This window comes from Anopheles funestus, chromosome 3RL (genome assembly GCF_943734845.2).
Source record: "Anopheles funestus chromosome 3RL, idAnoFuneDA-416_04, whole genome shotgun sequence".
NCBI classification, from domain to species: Eukaryota; Metazoa; Arthropoda; class Insecta; order Diptera; family Culicidae; genus Anopheles; species Anopheles funestus.
This window is the reverse complement of record NC_064599.1, coordinates 57,369,584-57,392,065: the sequence shown is the minus strand read 5'-3', so window position 1 is coordinate 57,392,065 and position 22,482 is coordinate 57,369,584. Positions and strand designations below refer to the sequence as shown.

The 22,482-nt window shown below is 38.5% G+C and overlaps 1 protein-coding gene across 6 annotated transcripts in view; it reads right to left on the bottom strand.

The window, feature by feature from the left end:
* Positions 1–22,482, bottom strand: part of LOC125770179 (F-box/LRR-repeat protein 16) — a 41,282-nt gene that overhangs the window by 2,400 nt on the left and 16,400 nt on the right. For all 6 annotated transcript variants that reach the window (XM_049439535.1, XM_049439537.1, XM_049439538.1 and 3 more), the window contains exons 3-5: positions 4,813–4,986; positions 4,610–4,727; positions 3,296–3,491 (exon numbers count right to left, since the gene is read on the bottom strand). In XM_049439535.1, the coding sequence (XP_049295492.1) occupies positions 3,296–3,491; positions 4,610–4,727; positions 4,813–4,986 (488 nt within the window). The remainder of the gene's footprint in view (positions 1–3,295; positions 3,492–4,609; positions 4,728–4,812; positions 4,987–22,482) is intronic.

Genomic DNA, 22,482 nt, shown 5'->3' with positions numbered 1-22,482 from the left:
TTTCTAAATTAAAATTAATTTCATTTCAATGGAAACTTTTTCGCTGTGTTGAAAATCCAAAATATTGGAAAGTAGTTAACAAGCTGTGATTAATTATAATGTATTTATCTTGCCTTCCCTCGTTCGTGGTAGAATTAATTAAAATGTTAAACTGTATTGCCTTGCCGCTAACTTTTACGCATTCTACCAATCCTTCTGAATATTCGCATAAATTGTAAATAAAGCATCGAAACCTTTCAGAACCTTCGTCCCTAAAAACCCATCATACAAATCAATCCTTTACCGCTCCTCCCTCCCTTGCCAAGGTAACAGGCCGGCAGGCAACTGAAACGGCACAATGCTGATTGAGTTCGCTAAATGTAAATCAAAACATCCTAAACCATCGCCAGTTTCCTTCGGTTTCTTCAAGCAGTATTAAATTGGTGCCCGCAGCCAACAGCCTTTTACGCGGGTGTCTTGCCAACGAACGATGCAAATGGCAGTAGCTGAGCTGGAGTGATTATGTTTCAAATTAAAATTAATTGTTTCACGTCCGTAGCTAAAGCATTTTTCTCCGACACGGGAAGGGAAGGCCGTTTAATGAATGTGATGCAAAGCAGCAGAAGAAGCAGCTAAAAAGAAAAAGCGAGAATCCATCGTTCCTGTTAGGAAGGAAGATGGCTCACAGTAAAGTGAATATGGCATTGGAAGGTTTTCTCATGTCGTTGGGTATTTTTCCACTCATTCTGTGCAGGCCTTGCCCAATGTCTGCCGGTAAAGCCGGCGATGCCCCGGAGGCAACGAACGGAGAAGCTTTTAACGCTAAAGATAGATGGACATAATGGTTAAATATCTAATTATGTCGATACTGCTTTGCCGGGACTGTGAAAATGATTTTGTAGCAAGAAACGAAAGTGATACGCCATTGTTAAGAATAACAGAACGGTAATGCATTACAGCGAATAGATTAAATCGGTTTAGTGTGAAACTGTAGCTCAAAAGCTCGAATTTTCGGTATTTAAAACTAAAACTATCGGACCAATTATTTTGACTGAAACGCTTCATTTTCATCACATTATTTTTTGGGGTTAAACAATCCGAAGGTAGTTGAGACATAAATTTTTCATATGTATGCTATAGTACGATCTCCAATAACCAATAAAATATACTTCAACTCTTCGAAATTGTTTAAAAATTAATCTCGAACGAAAAACGCTTAAAACGCTTGGTAGTTCTAGTGTTCATTTAGTAATTTTTAGTTGTTGTTTTTTTAGATTATTACTTAACATGGTTTTATACTCTTGCAATTTTTTTTTGTTTCTTTTTTTTGGAGAAATATAATACAGCTTATTCTCCGCTGACGATAAATTTAACGATAAATTTAACACTTCACAAGACCTTTTTAAGCCTAGCCCTTGTTACTTTACATTAACAAATGTTTATACATATAGCGACTGTTATCGAACTGTCGTTTATGTTTTCAGTATGTTGGATGTTTTAATTCTCCTGTCAGATTTGATATGATGAATTGTCGTTTATTATGTGAAATCATTCCACTTCTAAATAAACATATCAAATGTTCATTATGCCAATTCCGTTGAAGGGCTTCTGTGTGAGTGTGTGTGCTGCAATATAATTAATATCATAAATGAAATTCAATAACCTGTCACATCAATATCAATAATGCTTACGGATACGAGGACATAAATCTGTCCGCTATTTCCATTGTTTCCCGTTTTCGCTTAGTAGAGCGTTTGTTTTATCAGATGAATCAATGGCAACACATCACACCATGGTGATGTCTTGGGTGGGTGTTTGTTTGTTTTATTTTACTGATAAAGCGACATACAAAAAATCTCATCAACCAGTGCCATACCGTAACCTAGCGAACGATGTAAAACCAAATCTGGCAGTGAAACAACCTCCTCCCAGCCATTCAGCCATCAATCAATCAATCAAACGATCCTTTGAAGCTATATCGAAAGGTGGAAAACTCGGTTGCTACGGGATGGATTTCCATCTTTCGCTTATTACGTTTCCGGAACCGGTTCATAAAACGGATTCCACCGATCGGAAGTGATTGCATTTTTATGTACATTCACCATGCACCTCGTTTCCATTCGGGCGTAACAAATGTGGCGTCACGGGATGCATTCGCGAAATGCATTCATGCCTGCCGTCTGGTGTTTCGCTTTGCTCGATTAGAAAATGACCATTTAAGTGATTACCGTACGGCAAGAAAGGGTATTAAAAGTATGTGGGATAACATGGACAAAGGAAACAATTTTATTCCGGCAGCTTTTTTCCACCAAGTTTTTTTTTGTAGTCGTGGCATATGTACTCAGCTACTCAGCACAAGTACCAGCTTTTCATGCAAAAAGAAAGGTCAGCATATTTTAAACTTTGTATCATTTATTTTTGTCGATCCTTCTTTCATATTGATTGTTATCTCTGCCGTGTGTTCGAGGAAGGACTCTCAAACTCGATTGTGATTTTTTGTTGCTTTTTGTAATTCTATTTATATATCGGTGCAGCTCCAAACATTTTCCAAATCAACTAAGTGATTGGATCAATTTTGTGCACACGTGTCGAAATAATTTTACATCGTACATTGCGCGCTTGTAGTAAAATAATCGATTTAAGCAGAAAGAGACTTGCAGAAGGGGAAAAAAGAAATATAAATAAATGCATAACGAAGGGTGGAGGCATTGGAGAAATGATGGAGAGATGTTGGGAATGTATCAGAAACGTTGAGTACTGGTTTCTAAACCTAATCAGATGCATATTTTCTTCTTCTGAGAAGGTATAATGTATAGATAACTCTGGAATTTGTGCTGCTTAGAGCCTAATGGTGTAATACTGTCCCTTTTATGAAAGTGTAGGTGTATGTACAGTTCCTTTTAAACATTTCTCTTCTTTCCACAATGTCTAAATATCGAGAGAAAAAAGCGTGAAATTATTAATAAATCACACATTTTATCTTAATACTTTCCAGCCAATTTCAAAAGTGCCATTACGCAATCTTATAAAACTTTAAGAACGGATCCTAAAAGATTCAATCATTACAGAACATTATCACAATTTTTTTTGTATTTCATATTTATGATGCTTGATCTGTATCGTCCCATCAAGCTGAAGCTACCCTTACGATACCATGTTTATGTTGAAAAACTTTTCCATCCATGACCAGGCGCCTCCATCAACTGGTAATGGAGACGCCTGGTACGTTTCACTCACATGGCACGGGTACGAAAATGAAAGGGCAAACAAGCAAATGGGCGAAGAAAACAAACATTAAGCGAAAGCCTTTACTCACCGATCGAGCGTTAGCTCCTCCAGCTGGTTCAGATCACAGGCAATGTACTCGAGGGCAGCATCCGTTATCCGTGGGCACCAGGACAGATCGAGCGCTCTTAGCTTCTGGAGGTTTTCCGCAATCAGCTCCACACCGTCATCCGTCACTTTGCTGCAGCCCGACAACGATAACACGGTCAAGTGTGGTAGAGAGTGTACTGTGGAGTGATCCAAAAAAAAAAATAAGCACACACTCATATATAAAAACAAAACCATTACAAAACTGTGCAGGAAATCGTGAACGAACGAAAGAACGTGGGAGAGAAACTGTCCAAAAACGACCCCGGTAACAATGTCCCACTGTGCACAACGGGGCAAAAGATTTCGGTACCGTTCGGTTACGGCAGGTTCAAAGAGGATCGACATTAATGTCGGGTAAATGTTTGCTAACGACAGTAATTGAAGGGTCGGTTGGTATATTGGGGACGAGGCACTAGCTTGAATATGAATGAGGAGGAGGTTTTTTTTCTCACTTTTTCTCACGTACTAGTGACACATTGGTGTATCATTATCGATTTGCTTAAAGATCGTTCGTGGAAAAAAATCATAACTCACGGAAAAGGGATAATGGCACGGAACAGAAATGTCTTTATTATTTCATATTCCCTCTCAGTATATTAGACCAAACATACAATTCTGATTGTAAAAAAATCCTATTTCGATGCATCTTTCCGTTTACGCGGGTTTGTATGTAGTGTTTCATCAAAATGAGGTTTACCTTTTTTGTATTTTATTTGTTAACAACATTATAATATAAATGAGTAGGCTGACATTAGAATAAAATAGTTTATCTTTGAATATATTCTATCGAAATTTAGCGCTTCGTAATTTAATTTAACTCAAATTCTTGTATTCATTGAATTTTATATAAAAAGATATCATTAAATCACATGTAACGCAAGTTGTATTTTTTTGGTAATCAAAAGAAGCGAAATGTCAGTTAACGCGCTTTTCCAAGGCACAATCCTGTCTTAGTGGTTACCAGTTTAAGTTGGAGGCAAAGTTACAGCCATTTCTGGACTCTTTTCAAGTTAAAGTAGAATGTGTCGAGGTAAATTTGGAATCCGAACTTGAAAGCTTCTTTCAAGAGAAGTGAATAGTGGAGAAGATTCTAGATCTATCTGTACAAACTTGAGGTCAACATGAACATAATCCAGAAAATACTCCAACAGAAAAATCATGTATACTCTTAAGAACTCAATATTCTTTTTTTGTTATATGTTCTCCCTCGTTCGAATGACCTGCACATGGCATCGATCGATCACAATAAACATACCTATATTGACGACACCATGGTTCGTAAGTTCCCAGCAGGACTGCAACCGAAGAATGCTGAGACTGTGGCTTTGCTTCGGTGAAAAGTAACCTAACGCTGCGTCTGTCACGTGGTAGGCCTAAGGATACAGAAACAAAATGAAATGCCAAAAACAAAAATTTACCTTCACCATCAACTGACCGATGGGATTCGATGGGACTTACCTGCAGCGAAAATTCGTACAGTGAAGGCAACAGTTGTGCGACGGCTCCGACCGCTTCGTCGGCCACATTGATGCAATCTGCCAGCGAAAGCGACACTATCCTTGGCGTCAGGCAAGCCCACAGACCGGCCTCGGTAATCTCATTACAACCAGCCAGCTCCAGCTCGAACAGTGACTGCAAAAGAGGAAACAATGAAAAAGCGCGTTTTAGTGAAATAGTTTTGCTGCTAGACAAACAATTTCCTTAGCCAAATATTAATTCCTTCCCAACACCCAATGGGGCATAAGATTATGAGGTTCCGTTTTCGGGTTGGCTTACAACGAATTCGAACCAAACGTGCACAACATTACCTTCTCGCAAGTTGACAACAAACTCGGAAAAGGTCAGTCGAAGATTAGGGCAAATTGAAATTGGATATCATAAGGCGTGTGGGTTCTGAACTTATAGGCAATCGTTGGGCCCCGAAATAGGGGTAGATTACACTAAATTTAATTTACGCTTGATTTTCCTTCCAACAAGTGCTGTTGGCGGTTACGGCGAATTGTTACCGTATAAAACGGATGGGATTGTTGGATTAAGCACTTTTGTCAGTGGGAACGAATTTTGGTGCTTTGCATTTATTGAACACAATTTCACACGGATAAGATGATTGGAGAAGCTAGAAGAAAATGGCGATTAGAATAATTGCTTCAGGTTTTTATAATAATTAAATTGCTTAATTAAATTGCTTTTCGAAGTGTAAATTTATAGCTATATTTCTGATATAGTTTAATTCAGCTACTTTAGCTGTCATTCACGGCATTAATGCTGTCAAAACGCTTAAAGGAATTCGTCAAAGATTTTGCCTAAAAGTTTCGTGTGCTATCAAATTTGTTATATAGAAGAACCTTCTCCAGATAGCAAAAACATAAAAGTTATACAAAAATGGGATAGAAGCTCGTACCATGGCAGCTTCACAAAAATGATTTATGGTCTTTTAATTATAAATTGTTTTGACAATTGGTGACGGACACCATTTTTTTAGAACAACAGCCGGATCATACAAATTAACATTTAGCAAGAATTATTCGCAAAATACGTCAAAATCGTGCCTAAAAGCTGAAGCGAGTCTAATTTTAATAAACCGCTTTAAAAACGATTTTCCAATGCAACATAACTTAACATCGTTTGTATATTCAAATTAAGTTCTTATCACGTGCACAGCTGCATTTAGCTGCTCGATCACCATTCATTAACGACTTCAGAACGCGGCAGGAAAATTATGTTCACCAGCGTACCTGTATGTTGATACTAATTTACATTTTTACACCGTTCTCTCACCACCAGCTGGTGATTATTAATGGTTTGCTAATGCTTCATGATTATTAATGCTGCAGCATCCATTCAGGCGCTGTCAGGGGGGCGAAAGTTATTCTAGGCCCACTGTACATCACTGCCTGCCACCGTTTCCTTCCCAATTTCCGGATCTTTGTCCCGTTTATCAAAAGAAGAACAATTTGAATCAATGCGAAAGCACTGGTGGTGCGATTATCACATTTCTGTTTGCAGATGCTTTTTCGCACTGTACGACACACGCTCCAGCCGAAACGAGTCGTGAAAGAATATGAAACATACCGCAAATTGTTAACTAACGCATTCTGGTGGGCGGCCGTATGATAAAAGGTTATCCCAAGTCGACATAAACTCAACCACTTCAGCCCGTTTGTGACAGGGTAAGATTTTATTTGTCCCTTGTTTTCTTGCTTTTGTTCGGCGAATTTTCACTCCCACATTAATGCTCTACCCCGAAAAAAAAAACAACGTCAAATGCCACGGCAGACGGACTAAAAGGAACATAAGCGTAAATGCAAACATCATAAAAAGGCATGAAAAATATGCTTCATTGGGTGTGCAGGAAAGCGAAGTACAAACGGTCTTATGAATTCATGCCTTCGCTCACAGTTTCATAATGAATGTTACCATATTGCTTGTTTTTGCCTGGTCCTTATATTTTGGTACTGGTAGTAAAAGACCCTTGACGTCAAAATGGCATACTCTTTCATTATCATTTGTCTTGCGGCTTTTTGTTTTTGGTAAAGGTTTAAAATTAAAGATTGATTAAGAGAAAATGTGCACTGAAAAAGCTAAAAATTTGTTCACTTTTTAGGGTTTTTTAAATTAAAAACTATTTTATGTGTTCGAGGACAAATATATCCACTTGAAAGGATATACATTTATGGGTAATTTAAGTTTAAAAGGCACATAAATGACACAAAAGCTCTCTAACAAGCTTTTTCAGAATCTGAAGACAATTTCAATCAATTCCTAGATCGTCGAGAAATTCTGGGTATTGGTTTGCAAAGCGTTGTTTTAAGTAAAACGAGCTCGAACATTGAACATATGCCCTTTTCCATGTTGTTCAATTTTATTATTTGTCGGAAAATTGATTTCAAATTTAAGCAAGTATTCATGGAACTTGAAGCATCAAGAATACGCAATAAAAATGTATATATCTCCTCAAGCGCATAAAGCTTTCATTTTTAACATGATTTGAATGGTAGTTAATGTGAAAAGTTCTCAAAATTGGTTCTAATTTGAGATTATATTTATGATGTTTATAATCAATCGTATAATTATTTATTTTTTATTCTTTCATTTTTTCAACCACCAAGGAATTTATTGGAAACCTTGCAAGGAATCGTTTTTCTCGCATAACATAAATATTACCTTCTCCTTCATTTTGAAGGCGAATATTGAATATTGAATCAGCAAACTGCTTTTGCTTTTCGTAACTAGTTCTGATGTTGTTCTTCATTTTTTTTTTGTAGTGATTAATTGTCAACATACTCGACATGCTTTTGTGTGTAGAAACAACGTTGCGTTTTCCTTCTAAGCATTGTTGACAGAATTGAAACAAGTTGTCAGCTAAACTATTCTTGAGAAAGATCTAAAGCTTCATAGTACCACCACGCAGACTCATATCACGATGTTCTGAGCTTCTGTTTTCGCCTCGATGAAAATTCCTCATTTGTCTCGTTTACTAACATTGCTGTTAAAAACCTACCCTCCGAAATTGCAATAAATCAAAGCAAACGATTGTCTAATCTGACTTTGTACTACATTTAAAAAAACCCACCTCGTTTGCAAGCATTTATTCGAAATGAAACGATTCAATACAACATAATCGTTTGCAACATTCCGTACGTCGTATCGTTATCGTCATTTTATCGTCCTGCTGCAACACACATACCGAACAGTATATCATTTCATTTAATGCCACTCGAAGTGTGCTGCACAGGTGGCACACGAGTGTGTTGGAAAAGCAATTAAATGTCAACATGATGTGAACAGGCGGAAAGAAACCCCTCACCCACCTCGATCCCGTCCGCGACATCCCTTTTTTGGGGGGTGGGTAGGTTTTTGTCGTGGGCGAATGGCGAACGAAACCGTGCACATGCACGATCGATCCGTATTTTACCCACTTTAGTCTACCAGCGTTCCACTAAACTAAACATCATAAACGTCAGACCATTGTGCTGACAGAGGATCCGTTGGCTACCGTTGTTCCGGAGTAAATGAACAACCCAACCGGCATTTCGTAAATAAACAGCGAAGCCGACGCATGGAACAAGCTTCACCGTGCCAGATACGAATGATTTTTCAAGGTTATCGGTGTCGGCAGAGGTTAGTGGGAAGTGGTTAGAAGGATGAAAAATCGCTACTGAAAATGTCGAACAGATGTGAACACGGATTGAGACTTGAGGGCATGGTTTATCTCACTAAGATTCACACATCACGTTCTCACTAACATAAGCGAATGTATCATCTAACAGACGGTGGGTCATTTCCCCCAAAGAGTGAAATGAGTGTGAAAATTACAAAAAAGTGTAATCAAAGCAAAAAAAAAACCGAATACAACAATCGTCATTTAGAGGCGGTTTGCGACTGAGGCACAGTGTTTATTATCTAACGGATTCGGTCGCACCGAACACACTTCCTGCTCGATTGAATTGCACCCTTACACACAAGCACATTGAGTAACATTCTTCACATACCAAATGTTCAGCAATTTGTCTCACTGGCGTTCGTGTTGAACTACTTTTATGCTGTTGATCACAGAGCGCTCCGTTTTGTATGTGTTCGTAGTGTAATGAACGGCTTAAAAATAGCGCCAAATACTTGATCCAATCAGCTGATTCGCAAGTCAGGCAAAGGGACGAAAAAGGCGTTATCGTGACATGACACTTTCTCGAATTGCTCGTACAATTTAAGTGATATTCTTATTGCAGTAATAATTGATAAATAACCGGGGCGGCCCGGTAGTGCATGTGAAAAACGGCGCCCGTCCACACGGCAGGACCGGGTTCAAATCCCATCCGGACCGTCTCCCCGTAGCATGGACTGACTATCCTGCTACGTGGTAAAATAAGTCTTGATACGGCCAGGCCGTTCTAACCTAGCAAAAAAAAATAAAAATAATAATTGATAAATAAGAAAGTGTAGTATACGTTAGGGAGACTTTGATACTTGTCTTGTTAATATACTTAGACATTAAATTTAATACACGAAATTGAGTGGGTTTGACTCAAGTTGATAATACATTAAAAATAAAACAATTCTCCTACTTTCCGTGACAAAAGTTCCACAACAGCAATGTTTGTCCCTGTCGCATTTTGTTCAAAATTCCAAAAACATCGACCAAACTCCAACTTTGTCAATTAGTAAACTTCAATAATGAAAGCACAAATATGACGTCGAGCTGTAATAATCTAGACGCGCAAGTTAAATAAACCGTGCATCAATGAATATTCTCTCGGATGCATATAAATCACGCATCAGTTGGCTTGATGAAGCCAACAGTTCATACAAAATCCACCCACGTCCAGGGAGGGAAACAAGGGATAAGGGAGAAATATCAGCCCACCACGAGACCAAAGTTGGTTGGTTTCGATAAATTCATTAGCGCACTGCAGCATCTAATTAACGCGGTGGACGGCGGAAAACCATACTGCAAAGTACCATCATTATTAATCAGATTACTTTTTTTTCTCCTCACAGCAAAACACACGTTCCGGCGCAACACAGATGGATCTGTGCCTCTTTGCCAGCTGATTCAGAGTCACGGTACGTGATACGGTATGGTGGTACGTAAGTCGATATGGCGCCGGTATAACTTTTCCTCTTGCCAAGCTTGTCAGTAGCTGTTGGCGGTGGCAAAAGTAAGTGCAAAACGTTAAATCAATCTACACCTTGGTTGTGATGCGAACTTGAGTTTCATTCCGATTTTTACTTGTACTTCAACAAACTCCCACCAGAAGTCCAGGAAATGCGCAATTTATGGTGATGAATATCCACGGCCAATTCCACGGCAACTGAGCAACTTTTGCGATAGCTAATTTTCTCCGAGTACACTTCAGCTGTACTGTGGGTGGAAGCGAGCTGAAAATGCCAACGATCGTAAATAACTTCCAATATACTGATAAACGCCAACTTGAGCCTTTTCCTGGGAACTTATCAAAAAGTCACATTTTGTTTGTGAGAGTTGGAGGTTACTTCCATTGGAATTGCTACCTTTATATGGTACATTTCAAAGTAATTTACTTTTTTTGCTTATATAGTATACACTCGGTGCCAATCGGTTCCAGATAGTACACCGCTGTCCTTCAATTTGACACAAAGCAACGCCATAGACAGGTGGGAAATTGCCGAAACGATTTGAAACGGATCGACACGCAATGGGTGGTTTGTACATTCGTCACTTCCGTCACTGGCAGCTCTTTACCGTGGTCAATTATACTCGATGGAATGACATGCAAATAGGGAAGGTCCAACACAGCAGAGTGCCATTTTGTGCGGCCATTTTTGTTGGGAATTTCACATTTTGCCAAAGCCATCGTGCTTACATCATGCTTTCCCATAAAACCTAACCTCAAGCACAATGTGTGTTGGACGTTTTTTGGGGAAAAAGAATACTTTCGTATTGGAAATGATCAGTAACATGCAAATGTTAACCACCGACAGGGCTATGTGGCGTTATTTTTCCCAAATCCAACTGAAAAGATCATAATAAGTTTTTGAACGCAACTCGACCGTTCTAATTCCAAAGTTAGTAAGTAATAAGGAGAACTGTTGTAAGGTTTTGCAATACAGAAAAACTAAAATTCTGAAGAAGACAAAAATGTCTTTCAATTAATCCGCTTTTCCCAAAAAACTTGTTGTTTCCTAACCAACATGTGCTACTGAAAAGCATAAATGGAAAACGTTTAATATAAAAAAAAACTTACTATACCTGACCCGAATACTCAAACAACAGAACTCTCCATTGCATTCTACGAACATTGCTACTCCTGGATCATAGCCAATTCCGTATTCAACTGGAACAATGCATACACTGCCGGATGTGGCCGGACAGTGTAGTATCCAATTTAGCCTGTTTTTCTTTTCTCAAACCGCGCCGAGTGACGACGAGGGCTTCCAAGTTGCCGACCATCGACCACGGAGTATCGGAGCGTTAAGAGGAACGTTGTTCCTCGGCCTGGTTCGTTTCCGTTTCCTGGTGGAGCAATTTCATAAAACTTGCAGCACAAACTGCAGTGTGCCGTGTAATGTTCCACTTTGTCGCATTCCGCAGAAGGGTCTTTTGTCCCCACGGTTCACGTTGCGTTTGGTAGAACCACCATCCACATCGTTACCAAGATGGATGGTAAGAACGATAGGACGAACGCGTGCCGTACCAACACTGGAACCAAAGCATCCCTCTGTTCTCGATCCATTTAATTTTAAGCATGTGACGGTATGTTCTACCTACACCGAGTGCTGCCATTTATCCAACGGCCAACTGTACTGGAGGATCTTGCAATGAAGCAATATTTACGCGAGTAAACGGTAGTAACCCTTTACTACGCTCCATCGTCGGGTGCAATCTGGCGTAAAAGTAGTTAACAATGAAATAATTACCAGCAAAGTGCTCCGGTAACGAACCTTCATATTTAAAGCAATTAATGTGATGAAATGATGTAGTCGGTGTGATTTTTATTTTACTTTCTAGAATGCTTTCAAGGGACAAAGAATTGGTAAAAAAACGGTTGTACAAATTGGAAAGGAATATATAAAAAATGGAAGTAAAAGTAGAAAACTCCCTTATCCGTCAAAAGCTACTACAGTTTAACAAATATAACTCTTAACACAACTTGTATTCAGCTTATCTCAAAGAATTGAAGTTTAATTCTATTTAACATAACATAATTTAATTTAATGTATCCAAAAACGTATTATATTTCTTAAATGTAGAAAACCCGGTGTACAGATTCACTTTTTGCTGGATGTAGTTACTTTGCGCATGCGTCAAAAATTTGACAGCACGTCATCATGTAAACTTTGCTCGTTCATGTAGTGAAAATCACTATTTTCCCCGTTAGGATTTGATTTTTAGAAGAAAACCAATGAATTCTTGCAATGAAAAATGCACTACGTAGGGAAGATATGCGTAAGGGCCATATTTGTCAATATTTTGTAATCGACACCATGTATCCAAAACCTGTTTTGTTCTCATAAAGAATACGCAGAAAAATCGAATTGACTGGAAGAGTTCTTAGTTGCTGGAAGAATTCGTTTATTAATATTACTTTTTTGTTTTATTATATTATCAAACGCTAACATAGGAGATACTGAATAATATTGAGAAACATAAATACTATTTCTAGATGCTAATATTCAAAATTCTTTAGTGTTCTAACGACTATCAGCATGTGGTTTTAATTCATTTCCGTTCCGTGCATAAGGGCCTTTAGCTTCACCCAAAACAACACCGTGCTGTGGCACTCTTTGGCTACATTTGTTATTAATGAGCACATTCCTCAAAACTCATCTCCGGTAAACGGAGATGTGCGGTTAGGATTGGTAAAGTGCGGCCAAATGGCCATCGCAAAACTGAATCCGGGGGCAGAGCCTAAAGCTGTTTCCGTCGTTTTCATTAGCGTGCGGCCGGAGTCGGAAAGGCTAACATGCCGGCACACTAGCTTTACCCTTGTTTTGCTGTTGAATAACGCCACGGAAAGACAGCGTTGGACACCTGTTTACAGCCCCTGCAGGATTTACCAAACCAGCGCAGTGTACGGGTTCACCTAACTGGCGACGGAACGGATGCGGTTATTTTTGTTCCACTGAGCAAACATAGGCGAAACGTTGACTAACCGAAAAGGCACTACGGTTGGGCGTTTCATCAAGTTGTTTAGGTCATTGTGTGCATAGGGAAATGAAACGCACCGTGTCGTATTTGAACACGTGAGAACGATGTAGCTGGGAAAGTGGTACACCACGGCCATGCCAGAATTTATCAACAATCACACCAAAAAAGAATGGTGAATGCATAAACATAACTGGGCCTTTGTCTGTGGCGTGTAGACATCCTTTCTACACCATGCTTACCTTTTGTGCGGTTATGATTTTTTTATGGAACGTGCTCAGGATATTGTTGGTTTTGTTAAGAAGATTCACCAACCCAGAAACAACCGCCAATGTTGACACGTGGTGAGAGGTGATATCTTGTTGGAGGGTTTTTTTCTGTCTTTCTTATATTATGTTATGCATCCGATGCTAGAGGCTGAGTCTTGAAACAAAAGAATGTCCTACTCGAGCACGCTTCGAAAGAGGCTTTCCTACACACATGAAGTGGGCACATCCTACTTCAGGTGCATTGGCTACGACAAAAGCTACCTGACATTAAAATACACACACGCACGCATCCTCTGACATCCGTTTTATGGCATGTGCAACGACGGTGGCGGTTCATTAAAATGCAGTAAGAAGTCGGCAACTGCAGACCGAACACGCGGCAAGGTGCTGAAGGATGAAGGCAAACAATGAACACACAACACCGCATGTTGATTGCATGTTTCTTTTCGGGACAAACAATCAACCTGTCGATCGATATAGTGGAGCTGGAAGAAGGTTATGGTGTGGTTAATGTTATCGTGCACTTGTTGTTAAGACACAGTTAAATCGATGCAGTAAGAAACATTGAAGTTGTTTTAAGAGTATAATTGGAGTTATTAAACAACTGCTCAAACTTCGACAGCTTAGATTTTTGAAAAACTTCAACAAAAAAACATCAAACAAAGTTTTTCATTAAATTATTCAAACATTATCACAAGTTGAGTAATCTGTTCCCGCTATGTTAGGATACTTTCTCTTCCTTATGAATCATGTGTTAAGCTTTTTTCAGAACTATTTCACAACTAGTGTTGGATCAAGAGCGAAAGAGGTACCTCAACCGCTCCGCTCATCTTATTGTACGCGCTCCCGCACAGGCCACGGGAAAAAGAGGTAGCTCCGTACAGAGCGCTACACACAGGAGCGATTGTGCGATGCGCTCCCATTTGAAAATTTCCTAAGGCTAAAGCCTTACCTTTTTTTTGGAAAATTTAGCAAAATTTTAAAAATTGTTTTATTTTAATGCGAATTTGTTGCAATAAGTTTCTTTTCACTTAAGTAGTGCTTTAAATTAAAAAAAGAATAAAAAATCAGAAAAAAATTTCAAAAAAATTTTCCACTCGAAAATTTCATAAGGCTTACCCCTTACGTTTTTTTTGAGAAATTTTGCAAAAAAAATAAAATTGATTTATTTTAATGCCAATTGGTTGGAAAAAGTTTGTTTTCACTCAAATATTGCTTTAAATAAAAAACAGAAAAAAAAATTATAAAAAAATTTAAAAATTAGAAAAATTAGAAAATTTCATAAAGCTCATTTTTACGCCAAGTTTTAGCTATAACTCGGTCGGTATCCAACGGATTGCCAATCTTTAACCTGTGGTCGATAGATGGTACCAATGGCTACATTTTCTTCTTGGACGGCCATGCCCTCAGATGTCTGTGCCAGAAGTTATTCGAGGAACCAAGTGCCCGACCCTGTTTGAGGAAATGTAAAACTTTCCTCATTTTTGCACCAAGTTTTGCCTATAACTCGATCGGTATCTAACGGATCGCCAATCTTTTACCTGTGGTCGATAGTCCTACTCGATGTCAGATGTCTGTATGTCTGTATAGATATCTCAGATGTTTCTATAAATATGCCAATCTCCTAAGACTGTATAGCCTTAGGCTTTTTTTTAAAGTAATATTGCAATATTTATAAATGTGATATATTTTAATGCTGCAATAAGTTTCTTTTCACTCAAATAATGCTTTAAAAGAAGACAAGAATTAAAAAAAACAAAAAAATAAAAGAAAAATTTCATCTCGGAATTTTCATAAGGCTTACCCATTGCCATTTTTCTGGGAAATTTAACAAAATTTAAAAATTGTTTTATTTTAATGCGAATCGATTGAAATGAGTTTCTTTTCACTCAAATAATGCTTTAAATAAAAAACAGAAAAAAAAATTATAAAATTCAAAAAAATTTAAAATTTCCTAAGGCTATAGTTAGTGGGTCAAGAGGGAAAGAGGTATTTCAATCGCTCCGGTCATCTTATTGTGCGTGCTCCCGCACAGCTCACGGGAAAAAGAGGTAGCTGTATCGGTAGTCCATGACGATGCCGTTTCACCAGGAAGGTGCTCGTCAGCGATCCGTTTGGCACGAGACGTAGAGGAGCACAGAGAGCTCGTTGGATGGATCAGGTGGAATCGAACCTGTCGGAGATCGGATGCAGTTGTGGATGGAGGACTGCAGTCCTAGACCAAGTTTCCTGGAAACGGAGTGGCCATGTCTTCGTGACGTGGTCGACTCTGAGCAAGGCAAGAAGATTGGCGTTTATATAGGATCATTTTGAGATATTCTATAGCAAAAGATCTCGCGTTAAGGTCCTTTGATTTTATATGGACTCCATAAAATGTACAATTAATGTCTTTGATGAACATCAGCTATGGACATTAATCGAAATACTGTCCGGTATGAACCACTTAAAAACTATTTAAAAAGAAATGAAACAAATCATAGAGTTACAAAGGTTTATTACAACCTTCTTCCCATCATTCAAAGCTCCACTTTTGTATCTCCCTGCGAAGGTATCCTTATTGAGCGCACGTTATGTTTCAAAGTTGTGTAAGCTATAACTCACTTTAAATTACTTTTTTTACACCTTCTACCGCTTTACGGTGCACTTGCTTGCCTTTAAAAATCGCATTATAAATCCTTTTGCACGGTACTTCATTACTGAAATGGGTAAAAATTTCACTCATTAACTGCAAATTGAAAATAAAACAAAAAAACTCTTTCCCCAGGTAAAACCATTATTTTTTGCCTCAACAATAAAAAAGCATCTTGTGCAGTAAAACTTTTTGCACGAACGTCTTATACGGACGAAAGAGTTGATGCTCGTCCTTAAAGTAACATCCACTGCTTCTAAAGGGTCACTGAAGTGCTTCAGTGGCCTAATCAGTTCACTAGCGAATTAAATTCTCGTCCACTCGAGGGCGTAAAGCATCCTCTGTCCGTTTTGCTTCATAATTTAAACTGTGACTGACAGCAATGTCAGCAAGCATTTGCTTACGGACGTTCATCAGGTTCCTGGATCCTTGTCGCGTAAAGTATCCCTCGCGCGGGTGTTTTTGTTAGGGAAAAGGTGGGGGGAAAAGAAGTTAAGCACTAAAAATAGCTATCATTAGCTGGATCGATTAAATTACCGCGCTAAGGTTCTCTGGACGTTGCATCGGACGTGCGTCCATTGGAGCAGACGAAGACAAAATGTTCATTTTTTTTTTGGTGTTGTTTTGATTGTACCAGTTCAGTGTGGTGATGGAATATTCATAGATAGAGTGAAGTGCTATTGGATTTCAATAATGCGTTTATCTTTTGTTGTTGATGAAGGAGTGAATACGGATATATCGAAAGACTGCAGGGGAGGATTAATATTTCATGATACTGACGTAACAGAACGTTATGTAGGGAAACTAATTAGTTTCATTACTGTTACATTACTGTGTCCCATTATGTCAACATTTAATAAGCCTAGGAATCGTATTGTGCTATGAAATAATCCGCCGGAAGGATTCTGAATAATACCCTGCGATGTTTAAGTTACGTAAAATTCCATTTCCAGGGAAAAATTACTACTTATGGTATGTACAGTGGTACAATTCCTTATTGTATTATTAAACCAACCGTCGGTATTGCACTAAAGCAATGGTTTTCATGTTAGACAACTTTTTTTCCTTCTTAACGTTCAACCTCATTGCTAAGCACTAGGACGTTGCTGCTTTCTTTACGCATGTTACCTTCCCATTACGTTAGTAAAGTTTTTTTTCTCCCCAGAAATGCTCCTCACCAGCATAGGAAGTCAGCAGAAAATGCAGGAAAGTCTCGTGCCAGCAATGCTGATTAAATATTCATCGTTCAATGCACCCGGGAGTACGTGGTTAGTGTTACACCAACCGTCTGTAGGCACTAGGATCGCAACACAAGCAATTGAAGGACACTTTTTTCCAGGAAAGGAACGAATCAATTTATTCCTGTAAAACGATACGCTAAATGGTAAACGTTTGAATGCTGTGCTTTATATGATAGGCCTAAGAAATGTAATACCTCTGGGGCGCCCAGGAATATAGCTAAAGTCATATAATGTTAAAGACAAAATAAACTTCTAGTATAATTTAAAGAAGATAGCTTTTTGGGTAAATATATTTAAATCACCTTTATTCATACTCATAACTTCTCTCGACGATTTTCCAGTTTCAATGAATGCGCCTAAAGGTATGCAATTTATCTCGTACTAGATTTTTAAGGATTAATTGCATACATCTAGGCGTTGCAAGTTCGAAAGAGCCATCAAAATAGTTTACATAAAAAATAGTATAGTAAAAATAGTCGCACAATAATTTCATGTAAAATTTCAAGCATCTTACTACTTCTTTTGTACTTCAAACCAAGAACTTTATAAAGCACATTGTTGTAAACCCGAATGGACAGCTCTCTTTACACACATTAGCATTGGCAGCTCGTGTTTACTGTCCCGCCTTATGTTTAATGATGAAAATGACTTTGACAACCTTCTTGAGAGGTTTCTGTACGTTGCGTATGACCACAGTCACGCAATCGTAGTTGACAGTGGTAGAGATTGCGTTGCAAACAGGCATCATCAATCATCTTGTCATGAATGTCTTACGTGGCGTAAAGCAATCGTGCTGGTGTTTGTTTGAGTTTTGATAGACACCGTTAAATTGTTTGGAATAATAAACGGTGCGAAAAAGAAAAGAAAGGTAAAGATGACATACATCGCTTGGTTGACATGTGGGCAGTTTAAATGTGTTTTCATAATAACCATTTGGTGTGCTTTAGCTACGAGGCCACGAAATCGAATTTCCTCGACTATCAAAAGGCTTTCCGCTAGAGAAAAATCACATCAAAGCCGTACAAGTATAGCAATCATAAAAGTTTGCTTCCGAAGCGTAAATGAACCTTCAGCGTTTTGGGACTGATTGATGACGCTGGGTATATTGTGATGGTGTGCATTATTTCCGGGAAGCTCTGCAAATACCAATACGTGGTTCTCGAGCCTATCAGTCGAGATTGATAGAGAATTTCAAAGCTAATATATCCAGCGCTGCAGGCATAGCTCATACAAAACGGTACAAAAGCCTAATTCCAGGGGTTTGTAAATCATCAATCGTGTTTATGAGTGGGGCTATTGTTTTGAGTTGGTGTCTGCTAAGAGGAACCTATTACAATTAAATTTTGATTTGATTGTGAATCTAGCAGTGTGTTATTTTGTATCTAGATTAGTTTGTTCTTTTCTTTAACTGCAACTAAATATCGTCTATTATCACTGACGCCTGATTATATGCAATTTATTTTGTATAAATTCATTTTGTACTAATTAGTCGCCAGTTCCGTTTAATTGAAAGCTTCCTCCTGCCTTTTGTGTTATTCTATTTTTTGTAAAAATATTTTAAAATGCTTGTGCAATGGTATCGTTCGCTAATAAAGTTTGCCGACCTCTGGCAGTTGAAGGCAAGCAATGTGAAAATAGATCTTGCCCCCAGGCCCGCTGGAGGCAATCGACGTTATTGTGTGCCTAGCGAGGAAATCAATACGAACCCCGGGCTGATGAACAGCACCAGTAGCAAAGCGACGATGCACTCCCAGTGGTGGTAAAAGAAACTCTACACGGGGTATTGCAATCAAATAAAGCCACTGTCATCGATTTGTGTTGCGTTGAGCAACGAACACGCGTCGGACTTTTTTTTCCCCCGCGATTGGCTGAAAACCTCAGACAAAGCATAATAGGAAGCTGAGCGGTTAAAGAACGGAAAACTGTGTACGGGGGAAAAAAGACAACCCCTAGGCGCCGTGAAGTCTCCAGAGCAAGACTTATATGAAATGTTTTGCGCTTTAGTCGAACCAGCAGGCAAAGCCTTCACAAACATCATTCTCTTTTTTTTGCGTTCCGAAGTTCTGTCGGTGCGTATCTGGTTCTTTCGCCCGGTGAGACTCACTCAAACCGTGTGATCTATCTTGGCCGTTTCAATGCGTCTGTCCGTTTTGTCTGGCTGCCAGACAGTCTCGACTGTCAGATCGCTGCCCAATTATACTGCATCCGAAGCATGGTTGGGGATATAAACCAACTCTCAAATATTCAGCATTAAGGAGCATGTTTGTTTGTCTTTCACCAAAAAATCTTAGCAATCTTTCATGCTTGGGAGTTGCTTTCAATCATATCTCCACGTCTGGGGGGAAAAGGAGTTGATAGTGAAATTAATGTTTATCTCCTGAAGTATTTCCCACAGAGCGTTGACATAATGCTGACGTTTCAATCCGAAAGATTGAAGGGTAAAATCATTTCGAGATTACTAAATGCAATCCTTTGATGTCGCTGGTGGGCGTTATAAACATTCGGTTTTGTCTAGACAGGAATGTGTCTTCTGATGTGTTCAGAACACAATGGAGTTTTGTCAACGTTTCTGTCATTATCATCGTGTAGATTCTGTGCACTATTTTATCGATATTATTGAACGACAATAATCAAACGCTACTAGCTACCGGCTGTCAGTTTATCTGACATTTTGGGCACTAGCAAACTTCAACATTACCTTATGTTTTTTTGCTCATGATGTTTTTTTTTCTTCATTTTTTATGCAGATTAGGACTAAAACGTAAGGTTAAAAAGTAGCTTGGCCCCCAACACTGATCAGATTTACACAACAAATGCTTCGAACAAACTGTAAGACACACTTCAAAATCAAACAACTCACCAATGTGAAGCATATTCGTAGCAAAAAAACACAGAAACCAAATGAATTCTGTTTCTTCTCCGACCTACGATCGGAAGACAATAGTACTACGGAACCGTCAAACACATCAAACTGTTGTACGGTGTTCATATTTGTGTTCCACTGGCTGACGTGCGCGTTGGAAATCGATTTTACGGATCAGAAGCTTTGAAGCGAACCGTGAATATTCGTTTCGATTCTGTTTGGGCCGATACTCGATAGTGAATGGTACTAAAAAACCCGTTTCTACTTTTCTATGCTCTATGCTGCACGGGTTGGGCATCTAATCGACATTGCCCGGAACACCTGTGTGTATTATCCTTTTGATGTTCTGTTAATGGGGATTTCAGCTGCAGCAAGAGATTGTTACCAGAACATTGAACTGACGCACTTCTTACATAATTCAAGTTTGTTTCGTTTTTGGAAATGTATTTAAGCACATTTTTTGCGAAACATTGAAAAATTAGGAAGTTTTATGAATGCAAATTTCTTGACAAAATCCATAACTTACCATACTACAACGTTCAATAAAGTATAGAAATTAAAATAAAAATATTTATTAGAGCTTTCTATTCTTTATTCTCCTCTTAATATAATGGATTTAAAATCATTTATATTTATTACCACAAAATAAATCCTTCATTTATGCAGTAATATTGAGTTCAACAACAACAACAAAATTTTAACTCACCCTACACCAGGACAAAACGCTCTCGTTCTTCTTTAGTAATAAGGCAAATGAAACGTTTCCGCATAATTTTGTCATCGATTCGGTATGTGTCTCTATTGCCGGTTGTCCATTATGCGGTCTCGAGCGGTGAGGATTACACACCAAACCTACCCGGAAACGGCCTAGCGGAGACTCTCATACAAATATCGCAATATGCAAATTGGTAGCGAAACCATTGGCGTTGATGTTAAATTCATGAAACAATAGTTGACAAGAAATCCGTGCCATGCGTACTGCACCAGAATTCGAAATCAGAATTTCGCATTCATGTCAAAACGGTTCATTCGAGCTCGCTCCGGGGTGATTGAGTGTGTGTTACTCTTGGTTTTTTTTGTTTTGGTTTCGTTGTTGTTTCTATACATTCTCAAGCACTTTGTTTCAATTCAGCTTAAGTGGTGGTGTTTTGCAGAGCGTTGTCAATAGCCTGCGGTTCTTAAGATCGTTATAAAATATTTTTTCACAAGCAGTGGTAATGGTAAGGGAGAAGAAAATGTAAATAAAACAAGAAACACACGAATTGGAAAGAATCGGTTCTATTGTTCATCGTGTAACGGAGGAAAACAGTATAACCATAACAAGATAAATGAAGATTGTTTCGTTCTTGAAGATTGTGCCTTTCCTTCCTTCAATCAACTAAATGAGCGTCCAATGACAAATGATAGCTTAAAGCACTGTTGTGCAAGATTTATGGTTGTTACTGTAGCGGGCAGTCAAGCTTAGCGATCATTACTTTTTTAACGAGCAAATATTTCTCTAACTAAAGCCGATGCAAAAATTTTTTTTTTGCAAAAATAAATACAAAGCTCTTTTTACAAATAAATGGAAGTTTATTTCGTTTTTTTTAACAAAACGTTTTAATATTTCGTAAAAGCCTGCGATTCAGCAGATTAGAGTCAGTTTTTGAAAGGCTTTATGACGCTTTAAAACTACTTGAACTCGATTTATAGCCAATTAGTCAGTGACCTTGAATGTACGCAAGCATCTGTCTGACGACAAGTAGTTAAAGAAATATTGCATACATTCAGGTGTTACAAGGTGCATCAAAGATACTCCCTCAACAATAATGTATTTATACAAAAAGAAGAAATGATTAAACATCAAAGAGAGGAAGTTAGTGAAATAATTTGCTAGACCTTTCAAAGTCCTCGTTTAACGATTTTTATTTGTTTGGTTTCTCTTTTTCCCATTTTCACAACACTTGGTACAAAACACCAAAAGAATGTTATTTTTAATACACGTCCAAAAACGTGTTAAATTGTCATTAAAAACTCCAATCCAACTGTTTGCTGCGTGGGAAAGGTGTGAAAATGTTGCCTTTTAACGTTTAACGCAGCATCATATCGTTCGCAGATGGAAACCGTACAAAAAGAACGAATGAAAATAAAACAAACAAAAAATGAAACCAACGGAAACGGATTCAGATGTGGGAAGGAAATCTAATTTACGCTTTCCAAATTCGTACAATGACAAACGGTTGTAAAAACAAAATTAAGAAGAAAAAACAACTTCATCTTGTGTTGTACAAAAGCGGACAAAAACGGGGGTGGGCGAGAGAAAACCCGTTGGAAGGTGGAACAAAAATGTCGCCTACAGAATATATGCGCCCCTTAGCAAATTGGATACGGTAAATTGGGGCAGGTATTTTTGGTCGGGGGCATGAAAATTCGGTGACGGATATTTCGAACGGAAATTATTAGCGGCGTGCTGGAGTGGCTGCGTGCGTTGGAGTACGGTAATGTACTTTGAAGACAAGCAAATT